Genomic DNA, 12,355 nt, shown 5'->3' with positions numbered 1-12,355 from the left:
AAAGCATCACCCTGACAAATCACCTCAGAGACCTGTTTATCTAAACTTTCCTACTTAAGCAGAAGGCTGGATGGAGACTTGCTCCTCCAGATACTGTATAAATGAGGAGAATGTCATGTGTGCATCCCCAAACCAGCACAATGAAGAGTTGGAAACGGCACACACAGACAGTGATGATGGTGCTCTACACATACCCAAACTCCTCTCTGAGCGACTGCTCCTTTTTTCACCTCTCTGGAGGAAGCACCATGCTACAGTTCATGCAAGACAGCGGAGAGGGACCCAGGATCAGGTTTATCTGGCAGACAGCCAGTTAGCTGGAAAAAAACCCAAACTCATTAACTGAAAAAAAATCTCCCAAACTGTCATGTTTAGGGGTCACAAGTGCTTTCAATCACAATCACTTTCTGTCTCAGCAGGAGTGCACACGACTCAAAAAGAGACCTGCTTATCAGTGAGGACAGCAGAGAGAAATCAATAAACGTCTGGGTCTTTATTAACTCTGGGATCGAGCCCTTTGACATCAACCATGCAGCCACCAGCTACAGACCACGGTGAGCCCAAGCCTCCTACGTGTTACTTGAAGTCACTCCTAGCAGTCAGTTCTGCTGAACTCCAGGACACGACAGAAAAATGAAAAAGCCAATCCAGGCCAGACTTTCACCATTTGGTCCCCAGTGTCATACAGCTCCTCATATCCAGGCTGGCTAGCGCTAAACCAAAAAAGAATCAATTTGCAGAGACATGTTTTCGTGACCTCAGAATATGTGTCATTGGCTTTACATCAAACACCATTTTTGGTTTGTTTTTCCAAGGAAATCTTCAAAAGCTCATGCTTTCAATCCAATATGAGCAAGAAAACTTTCTGACATCTCAGAGACATAGGAGGAATGGGAAAACTAAAACCCACAGATTTTGAGCCAGTGCTACTTTTCACTTTCTTGAAGTGTGATAAGAAACAGTTCCTAGTTTCTGGTTTCAAGAAAAAAATTGATTTTTAATGTTGGCAGCTTTCCATGTGGCTGAGCTGCATAAGACATGACACAACTCTGCGTAGATATCATATGAAAATGATGAATGAATACGAAATGGAAGGAGTAGCAAAAGTCATTTTCCCATGGCCTTGAAATGAAATTGAAGTTAAACTGAAAAGATACATGAGGCACAGATCTCAGACACAGACACAAACCTCCATCTAGGTCTGTGCACAGACCAAAAAAAATAGTTTTATAAGATATCCTTTATAATATATCTTTTGTAAAGTGATAGCTGTAATCTAGACAAAAAAAAAAGTCATACGTATATAAAATTCAGTCTCCTCAAGCTGAAATGTCCAGGATTTTTGTGTTGTTTTGCTCTCTCCTCCTGTGACATCTGTGCTGGTAGCAGTTATAGTAAGCAGAAAACATGCTTTCCATTAATACAAACAACAAATAGCATATACGGAAGAACAACTCAATATATATTAAGGGTAATTTATTGGTACCTCAGAAGAGCACAGGATATTTTGGACATACTACTTGGGGGAGACCCCTCAATAAGAGCAATGCACTGGTTTAATAAGTTTGAGTTTACAACAAGCTTGATTCAGGGAGGCCCCTGAACCTCGAACACTTACATGGTGCACATCCATCACTTTAACCTGCAAAATTAGGTTGGAAATAAAGTTACACCTTCCCAGCCATTCGGTTCTGGAGATGTGGTGTGTGCTACCAATTTCACAGTTTTGCACTTCTGGACTTTCCAGTCTGTACAAAACCAGAAAGGAGTAGGAAAGAAAACGTCCTTCAGCAGGGGTGTGGGAGCATGGGTGATTGGAGGGGAAAGACTTTTAGAAGCTGGTAAAAGATTTGTTTACAAAATCAGGAGGGTATTCTGGTTATAAAACCAGGCAGGCATTCACAGAAGGTGATCTCCTGCCTAATCACACTGCCATCTTTTTGTAGAGAAAGCTGCCGTGCTGCAGATTGCACTTCTCCGTGGCAATAGCTTTTGCAATGCAGCAATCAAAAGATGAAGAAAAATGCTGCATCACTCTGCCTTTTACACTCTCTCCATTATTTACTTACATCATGACTAATTTCTCTACTAGAAACAAAGTGATGAACACTACTTGGCCAGAGCTGCCCTGTTGCTTGAAATTACTTCTCAGCCACCTGAAAAGAGAAATTTCAGAGAGAATGGCTTCTATTGCCCAATCCATCTTCAGATGAGAAACCCACCACCTAATCATTATTTATCTTACCTAGGCAAATGGTAATATCTATCTGGTTTTTTCCTGATGTTGCAACGAAAGGATGACTGGGCACAGAGGCATTCATTATAAGAAAGGTTGCCTGCATTTAAGAAAAACAAGAAGAGAAAGAAACAAAAAAAAAGAAAAAGTCAGTAGCAGGGCACCACTGAGTTGTTGTTGGCACACAGAGATGCTCACTCTCCAGGCAGCCTTGATCTATCTTGTAGATTTGAACATACGAGAACTACTATATTTGCTTAAAAAGATACTGAATTGGGATTCTGATTATTCAGAAAACAGTATTTCCTGTTGTGGAATAACATGGGAATTGGGAGTGGGGAGAGTGATTTGTTGTTTTGGTTTGTTTTTTTTTTAATAACATAAGCAGCTGCTTTCTGAGGAGGAATCAAAACCAATCTTTTTCATGCTAGATTTCGGGAAATGTTTAAACAGCAAAGGTAACTGGCCAAAACACCGAGCACAGTGCAGAATTTCCCAGTGGGAATGGGGCAAATAAGCATTTAGCTTTGAAATCCTCAGCTGTCCCTAAATTTACCAGCGTTTTCTCATAGTGAGGTCCTCAACACCTTTCAAAGGTGGAGCATGGTGATGCATGCACCACGGAAGACTAATGAAGGATATAAATTAATTTGCTAAACAGATTATCTTGGTGTCATCCATATTCTAGAGCCGCAGAAAACTTGCTATCCAGACCCATGAGAAAATCTCAGATTTGAAGTATTATGCAGAGCTTTACCAGTATAGCTGTGGCTGATTTTCATGGATACAATTGTGCTAAAACTCTGCATGTTGCCTCAGAAATTAGGAATCGCAGCATTCAGTGCAGGGGAACAGGGGTAAGAGCACACAGCAGCATTACTAATGGCATCATTCCAGAGCAGAAATGTATGGAAATTCCCAGAAGAGAGTATGTGAAATTCAGACCAAAAATATGAGGTAATATTTGAATGGTAGTAAAGAAAGAACTTACCCAGTGCCTTTATAACAGAAAACAGTTCATACGGTTAAATAAAAAGCTCAAAGCAGCACTGCAGGGCTCTCAGCGTTTTGGAGATGCAGTTAACTCCTGACAGCTTCTCCTGGTAGCTGCTCATCTCAGACTCATCGGAAAGTATAACTTCCATTCTCAGCTATTTCTCTTTTTCAGAGTTCATAAGCATGCTCTTTTATTAAAAGTTAAAAGCAGCACATAAATGAGGTGCTTTTTCTTAAGAGGATGAGGCTGCTTTTAAACTGCAGGCATATGTTAAATTAGAAGGAAGTTAACTTCAGAAATCTTAGAGCAGTATGAAACAGTTGCCAGCAAGAGGGAATGATTTATTCATGCTCTGCAACGAGCTTACGCAACGAGGGAAGTTGTTCCTCTCCTTTCTCTCCACGCTGCGCAATCTGCCTTGACACTTGACCGTTCAAAAGTCCATTAAGAGGTGCTTCATTATTGATACTGTAAATTGACTTAAGATTAAATTTATTATGCATGCTCAGCCAAAAACTATTGTAGCATCCCGTAAGCACCTCTCCTGCACAGTCTTTCTGCACCTGCCTGCTCTCCAGAAATGACCACAGCCAGTCAGTGAGTACATACGTGTAAATAAGCCATTTGTTACATACTGTAAATATTTTCATTGTAATGCCTTGGTGTGTTGTGTCACTTTTAATATAGAGCAGTAATTGCATACAAAACTTTGTTCAATGCTTGGCAGTATTTTGGACCATTAGACAAAAATTTTCATTTAACAGCTTCCATGGTTTTGCTTTTATGTTCAAGATATTTTTCCAAGTGGTTGGGATTTGTTTGCATGGACTTTTTTTCCTGCTCTGAATCCATTCATTATTTGTCCCCAGCTGAGGTTAATAATAGTATTTTATCACACCGCATGTACTCGTCAGCCTAGGGGAATACTCCCTGATTTGTTGTTTTTTCTCTTTTCTCCCATAAAATTCTTCATCAGTTCTGATGATATAAAAAGTATATCAGAAGCCAAAATTGCAGTTAACACATTATTGCACTGCCCATTCTCTAGGATTAAGTCTAAGTATTGATTCCAGGTATTTTTGTGACAGAAGATTTGCTTGAATTCCCGCTCAAGTCAAATGAAGGACTCCAAAGGACTTAGCTGGGCCAGGACCTAGTGCACAGTTTCCAGCAAACTTCTTAACAGGACTAATTACATTTTTAAGGTCAAGACTTTTTCAATGGCAAATTGGATTTTCAAGTGAACACCATTTTTCCACAGAAACAGTTTCTGCGGAAAAATGCTTTCTTCTTTATTGTAGGATGGCAACCCAAGAAGTGAAATATTTAGACCCAGAAATGCTGCTATGGACATTCCTCTTGGAAAGCACAGTTTGGCTGCCTGCTGCCTGTGCTGGTGCCTCTAGCTCAGACTCCCCAGCCTTGTCCTCCAGGAGCCCAAACTGCAGATTGAGTAGCTCAGGCTACTCAGAGGAGAAATTTTAGCATGCAATCTTTTTGCACAGTATGCAAATTTTCCATAGCTACGTCTCTGCTTTCTGGGTCAGCCCCTCGCCTCCAGCTGCAGTGAACAGCTGTGGGCTGGAGCACACGGCTGAGGAACACACTCTTTGCTGAGGTGAGCTTCATCTTCTTGCATGTAGGTCAAATTGGGCTTGATCAGGGCACATTTAGCAAGTACCCATGCAAGTAGCAATCTGTTTTCAGATAAAACCGTGTATTTATATGGATTCATTAGATGCCGTGCTTCTACAAGAGGAGCACATACATTTCATTTATTTACCTACCTTTTTCTTTTCCGCACAAAAATACCTTCACCCATTTCAGTAAAATCTTCCACGCATATAAGACTTAATTTGTTACCGCCTGCTAATACTGGTAATCCTGAAACTGATAAAAAGGGGAAAGAGAAAGAGTGAGGCAGTAATTGAGAACGAATCCCCTCCCGGCCCCATGGCCTCATTAGTAATATGCCATGTGTGGGCTGCGGGAACAGCCACTTGCAAGCTGAAAAATGAGTTTGTTAAAATCTGTGTACAATAAACAGTCCGTATGATGTATGATTTATTAAGTATAGCAGCACTCTTGAAAAGGCTTTTAATTTCAGAAAACCCGCTCAAGCAGGAAAAACTGTGTTATTTAAGGAATACAATGGACCTATAGGCAGAAAAGCTCTCAGATAGGACTAAAGTGGTTGTCTGGCATATTTGCATTTTGTAACTGCAAGTATAAGGGGCTAATAAGAATAAAAGTGGTGCAGGCCAGAAAATAGCAGAAGCGAGAATTTATACCCTGTATGGTCAAGGATAAGTTGTGCAAGAAAAAAAAAGAACTAGGAAGAAAATGAAATAAAAAGGTAGCAGAGAGTGCCAGAGAGCCCACCTGAGCAAGGGCAGCAGCAGCCCTGGGTAAGTCTGCTCTGAAAGCCATGGTTAATATTGGCTGCCAGATCCTTCTTGCCTCTCCATTATCCTTATTTAAAATTTTGTACTGTAGTACCTTCATTATTTTGTTAGAGAGAAAAGTTTCTGAGAAGTAATGATAGTAATGTCCTACACATAACCTGGATCTGTTAATATGTCTAGTAGAATTGCTTTAATGATTATTTCTGACAACTGGGTTGTTGAACAACTTTATCTGACACATTTCCATATAAATCTGTGGCAGGAGCAATGTTTTTGCTCAGCAGTGAGTGACCCTTGTCTCCACACGATGTTCTGCCCAGGTGTGTTTGTATGGTTTATATTCCCAGTCCTGGTTAGGGTCGCTATTATATACAACCCACTACATCCTTGCAGGGTTCCTTTGCGGTTGCAAAAGCAGATTTCTTCGGCATTACCTCCTGTAGATCATTAATCAAGGACTTCAATTTCAGCAGACACTCCAGTAAAATAAATGGACAAATAAATTCTTTCTATCAATGAAAAGTGATTCATAACCACATTTTGTTTGTATCCACAGTAATGGAAGAAGATGAAATTCAGCTTTCTCCAAGTATTTTTTTTGCTAACATTATGAGGCAAATATATCGATAGCCACTTTCTACATTGAAAGTATAAATACAGAATAACCGAAAAAAAATCTGTTTTCAGAGTTCTTACTGGGATTTTAGTGAATTTTAAAAATCCCCATCTTTGAAATGATAAAATCACATTTCATGTTATTCTTCAATTTGGAATGTTTTCAAGGGACCAGTTTCATTTTTCTGTATTTTCCACAGTCCATCAAAAAATGGCATCAAAGCGATGACAAAGTTTTATTCTGGATTTCAAAACAATTGACTTTTAATCTCCATTGCGCCACTGATCTATACCTCACCAATTCAATTCATTTCCCTGTGTGTTTGTTTTCAGTCTGTTGTCTACCTTGCCTACTTAATATTAAAGTTTTCCAGAGCAGGGAATATCACTCATAGGATTTCTGCAGCACCGAAAATACTGGGCCCCTAATCTACACACTAATACAATGTAAATGGCTTATTTCCAAATCTTTCTTTTGTATATTACAATGAAAGAAGTTTTCAATAATGTAAAGACAACTGGGCTGATTAAAGACTAACTCCTGGAGAAGGACAAAGACTGCTTCTATCTTAAGGGATGCATTTAGAAATTATAGCTCCCTTTGGCAGCTGCAAAGATACTGGAATCTATTATTCATCAATCAAGTTGTCATCACCTAGAAGATTAGATGGTGGCCCAAGAGACATAGCCAATATAAGTTTATAAATTTCTCAAGAATAAATAATAAAAATAAAATTACACTTAAGGAGGATTTGGTCAGGGAGAGGAAGATGAGGGCATGGCGGGGAGGGAAGGCACAGGAGGGGCAAACAACCTCATCACTGAGGCAGTACGAGATCCAGTCTGTCTCAGAGAGCAAGGCTTTATACACAGTTCCATAAAACAGTCTCACAAGTAAAACTCAAAAAGCATAGTCTAAATAAAATTAATGTAATGTGAGCATGAAGTATGCTGAAAATCACCAACCAAAGAGTGGTTATTAGCATCCCCTGTGAAGATGAGAGGACAGATGTAGTGGAGACCCACAGTGTGCTCCTGCTTAGACTTGGGCTGGAGCAAAGAATACACTGATATAATTTGTGGATAACAGCAAGCTGGGAGTGGTTGCAAGTGCTCTGGAGGACAGGACCAGAATTCAAAATTCTCTTGACGATGGTGGAAGTGCTATGAAATAAGTAAAATGAAATATTGTGAAGGTAGTTACAAAGAGTTATGCTTAGAAAGGAGGAATCAACTGTACAGCCAGAAAATGGAGAGCATCTGGCAAAGCAGCAGGATGGCAGGAAAGGCTCCTCTAATGCCTGAATACAAAATAGCAGTTAACTAGCATAGTCTCACCCACAAATGGGCTGGCCATGGAATAAAGACTAGGAGAGGGCTTTTGGAGACCAGCTGCTTCAATAGGTCTGGAAATAAATCCCTGGTTGGTTGTCACCCGGGTGAAGTACCTTTGTGACTGGGAATGTTGCATCAGTGTCCGGTGCTGACTGTGCCCAAAGAAGTCCCCCCATGCTCAACACTGTTTTCTGTTTACAAGAGAGGTGGGAACTGGGGAACCAGCAAATTGGGATTGCTTGAACCAAACCACTCCCTGTGAAACAGAGGCTTTCATGCACCCTCACGTCTTTCCGCTGGTAGTCCCTTGGGTGAGCCCAAAGTGGCTATTGATGTCTCCTTGTCCTAGGGCAACCACAGGTGTCCTCATTTAACAGCGGAACAGAGGAAAAACAGGGGAAAAGACCATTAAAAAGGTATATTTTTAGCAAATATACAACAAAAGCATTTCAGATCATTCACTTTGAGTGTCCCATTACCAAAATACATACAGTCATCTCTCAACCCTTAGTACTGTTGAAATTATCTTACCCATCCTCTCCATTATTCTTGGTGACAAGTGAGCAGTATAAATGCCCCACAGCTCTAGGATAAATATACTTCCCATACAGACTAGGTTAGATGATATAGTGCTAACAAACATATCCGTGAAAAGAAAATAGACGTGCTAATCTATAAAGATTTAGATGAAGGAAGAAGCCATCAATCTGTCAAGAGTTATCAGTTTGTTTTTCTCCCTGTGTTACTACAGAGATTTCTTTTTAAACTGTCTACCCCTGCTACTCAGGAGATTATTCATGAATTGCAGCTGGAACACAATTTTTCCTAAAAAACTGGGATTTACAAAAAAGGCATCCATCTCCTAAGTGTGGGAGAATGCCTTGACAAGGAAACAATCTTCTCTTTGAAACTTCTATTTCCCTAATTAGGAAAGCTCTTACTATGTATTTACCAGTAGGAATAAAGGGGGAAAACAGACAAAAATAGCATTCCAGCACTGCTATCAAAATAAATAAAAGTGTGGCTTCAGAAAAGCTTTGCCATATGTATTTATAAACACTTTGGTCTAGTTTTTGTTGTTGTTTGAGTGCTTCATTGCTTTCTTTCCTCTTTATCCTAAAAGATATTTGTTGTTTCCCTAACCCACTCAACACTTGGTAATTCAGCTGGTACCAGCACCAGGTATTGCTTTTTCACAGGATGGGCTATCCATTGCACCAGGGGAAATGAGAAACCCAAAACGGCCTCTTGGCTCTTCCCCATCTCACTTCATCTGCAAGACCACCGTCCACCGAAGGAGAGTCTCAGCCCAGGTCACTGTCCCTGACTGTGGGGCTCAGCACCCCCTCACATGTGTGCGATCCCAGAGACACCAAGGGAAACAGTTTCACTGTCACCTTACTAAGCTCTACACCAGCTGAAATTCAAGACAGCCAAATCAGCAGACCACAGTATAAAATTGTTTTAAAAGCTATAAAAAAACCCCACCTTTCCTTCAGGCAACCTGTACCACTTTCAAGCCTAATAGAAATTTTAAAGCCCTGCATTTAGTTCAGCTGAAAATAGGGAAACTTAGCGTGCTTGCGCAAAGATTGTCAGCTTGCATTGTGATGCTGCTGGCTATTTCAGTACTCAGCCTGAAGGACACACAGAAAAAAAGGGACAATCCTCGCTCTCCCCTGGGGCACAGCATGCAGTAAAGACCATGTTTGATTAGGGTGGAACTGCAGGGAAGTTTAAGGGGGGGTGGATCCAGTTTCCAAACAGGAATTTGGCAGGACTGTGGACTTCAGTGGCTTCCAAAGAAGCAGAGCTGTGTCCCAGTCAACACAAAAAGCAATGGGTTATTTCAGCCAGTCCACACTCTGTGTATGACCCCAGAGTTGTATCAGCAAATCTCTAGCCGAAATTTTTTTTTTTTGCTCTTTGCTGATATAAGCTCCATAAAGCCATGCAGCTCTGCAAGACCACACGGGAGTCACCCACCACTAACTAAAGAGTTAACCAAATTCTAAACAAAGGATATTCCTGACCAATGACGTCTTATCTGGAAAGAAGCCAGCATTAGATTCAACTTGAGTTTACCAGTTAGGCAAGAAAAAAACATGGGAAACATTAACCAAGAATCTCATATTACCACTGGTGGGAAAAGATTCATTCTTTTTATTGTGTTAGACTGCTTAAAATCTGCCTTTTTCTGCATATGTTAAGTAAGTGATAATCCACATCATGTTTTCTTTAATGAATGAGATAGAAATGCCTTCCATTTCTACATAAATTAGAAGCATTTATACTCTAAACAACTGAATAGTTATTTGCTCAACTATAATGATGCAGCTCTAGTCCAACTGATGTCAATAGGATTACTCATGTGAGTGATTACTTGTCGATGTGATTTAGGGGTCACTCGCTAATGGCAAATGAGACACTGCAGAACACGGTTACAAAAGTCCCACAGTGCTTTAAAAATGACAGCCAGCTTTCCACAGTTGTTTTCCACTTTAATGCAGGGACATCTCCCAGTGCTGAAGGCTGCTCCCCCAGCAGTGCTGCGAGCCCCTGGACATGCATGCCCTGGGTCTCTCTCCCAGGCAGCTCGTGGATCCAGCTCTCTCCCCAGGAGGGGAAGGAGTCCACAGAATATGGTATGTACAAAACAGCCCATGCTACTTTTCAAGTGGGAGTTAACAGAGATTTCTAAATGGCCAAACATTTATATGGTTATCTGTTTTGTACCTGCAGGCTACACCACGCACACACACCAGACATGCACAGAAGTAACTGTCGGCATCTCAATGCTACCTCTGCCCACAGACACGATCTCCTCCTCCATTCTTCTCTGAAATGCTGCAGCCATGCACAGATAACCTCAGCAACAGGTTAGGATAGAGTGAAAAGTAATAATATATTCTCTGAAAGATCCTGATGCATGATTAATTTTGTACATTTGATTTTGGCCAGGACATCCATTCTGTGGTTTGTAGGAAACTATATTGTATGGCTGCATTTTACATGTCCTCTGCAGATGGAGCCTGTGGTGTTCCAGCACTCTAGCTCCATGCTGGGGTATTTGCTCAGCATTGACTCACCACAGAAAGTGCCATCTTCAGTCACAAACAATTCCTCACAGCATCATGAAATTCCTATGAAATCTCTCATCCAAGTACTGGCCAACCTCCAACCAGCTTAGTTTGCAAGATCTGACAAGATCAAAGACTGAAGTGCAATAGCCCTAGGCAACAGAAAGTACAAAAATATATATACGTCAATTCAGTGAATACTAATTCTACCCCAAAAAAACTTAGAAAAATAGGAAAATAACACCTGCATCTCTCTGTGAATACTCTTAAGGCAACCCATAAATTGTATGGCTATGCCAGAATAGACGTGGACGTTAATTTATAGGTGAGCTATATTGTTCTCCATCTCCCTGAGCGTATAGACAGACATTTTCAACATTAGTACTTGCTGCCTGTGTTCTCCACAGCAACATATAAAGGTTTGCCTCCCAGAAATTTCTGAATCCTCTCCCGTGTGATTCTCGTGAATAGCTTTTGGAGACTTCACTGAGGGTAAGTGGATGTCACCAAGAAACTCAATATAAGATCCAGTCCTCCTGGCAACGATTTATACGTAGAATACTAAGCTTCTGTCTAAAAAATGGCTAGTGTATACAGATACTGCTGGGTAAGTTCCTGTAGCCCTCAGAGTAATTCATCTGCTCTTGCTTAGAGTAGGCAATGGCATTACCTCTAATTCTCATGCTTCAAAAGGCAGATTTAAACATTTGCACCTTTTCTTTCCACGGTAGCAATCATAACGTTAAGCAATAAATATAACAATCTCTTTTGACAGAATGCCTCAATATTCTCCAGCAGGAATAACACAGAAGGATAACTGGAGTAACATGGAGGGATAACAGGAGTAACCAAGGAATAGCGGGAAGGCATCAGGACCAAGCTGCTTTCCACTGCAGAAGAGATGGCCATATTTTCAAATACTACCAGGTTTTTAAGAGTAAAATGTTACATCTAAGCTGCTCACATGAACCAACACACAGGCAAGGCTTATGAGAACTGCCCTCACAAAACAGGCAGTCAGTTCTTCATCCATAAACAGCGCCAAGAGGCACATTCTTGGATGAGCTGTTTCCATCTCTATATGACAATCCAGATGTCACCACATGAGCCACAGGGGATGAGCCTGGACCTGCAGCAGCTCCCGGGTCCCCAGGGTGACGTGGGGCAGCCTGGGAGCCAGCAGACAGACCTTCACTCAGCTCCATCGTGAATCCCTTGCTTATTAGAAGAGCTGTTACAGACAACCACTAATTGCTTCACACCATTTAAAGTACTATATGGGATTAGATACTCTGCTGATAATAATGAATTGATAACTGGGTCCTGAATCTTTCTGTTATCCCACTGCACAGAAAACTTGGCCAAGAGCAGCATTTGTTGGGCTCCCACTTGGGAAATACACAGTCCCGGGCTGGTAAACAGACACAAAAAGGGCTATTCAACTGTAGAAGACCAGCATTCGGTGCTTTTACAGGACAGTATTGACATTAGCACAATTTAGCAAACTGATGCCTTAGAGGACCTCAGTTTGTCTATTGGCTATTAAATCTACTTTATATTATAACATCACTTCTGCTAAGGCTGCTAACCTGGTTAGCATGCTTCCCCAGCTCCAGCTACTCCTGAATGTAAATGATGTTTCACTTAATTCTTTCTCCTTCATTTACCAAGAAAAAAAAAAGTCCCT

At 40.9% G+C, this 12,355-nt stretch overlaps 1 protein-coding gene and 1 long non-coding RNA gene across 2 annotated transcripts in view; one reads left to right on the top strand and one right to left on the bottom strand.

Annotated features, from left to right (window-relative positions):
* The window catches only part of LOC148056152 (uncharacterized), a 42,752-nt gene that overhangs the window by 25,197 nt on the left and 5,200 nt on the right, over positions 1-12,355 (bottom strand). Inside the window, exons 4-5 of the mRNA XM_087754188.1 lie at positions 5,021-5,123; positions 2,246-2,336 (exon numbers count right to left, since the gene is read on the bottom strand). Of these exons, the coding sequence (XP_087610314.1) occupies positions 2,321-2,336; positions 5,021-5,123 (119 nt within the window). The 3' untranslated portion in view covers positions 2,246-2,320. The remainder of the gene's footprint in view (positions 1-2,245; positions 2,337-5,020; positions 5,124-12,355) is intronic.
* Positions 3,230-11,632, top strand: LOC148056153 (uncharacterized). Its single transcript, XR_015703977.1, has 3 exons — positions 3,230-3,830; positions 10,099-10,233; positions 11,444-11,632. It is a non-coding gene; the product is annotated as an uncharacterized LOC148056153 (long non-coding RNA).

The sequence above is a fragment of the Nipponia nippon genome, unplaced genomic scaffold (genome assembly GCF_047370975.1).
Source record: "Nipponia nippon isolate SJK-2023a ecotype South Korea unplaced genomic scaffold, ASM4737097v1 scaffold_17, whole genome shotgun sequence".
Classification (NCBI taxonomy): Eukaryota; Metazoa; Chordata; class Aves; order Pelecaniformes; family Threskiornithidae; genus Nipponia; species Nipponia nippon.
Note: the sequence above shows the minus strand (reverse complement) of the source record. Positions and strands in the feature narration are given on the sequence as shown.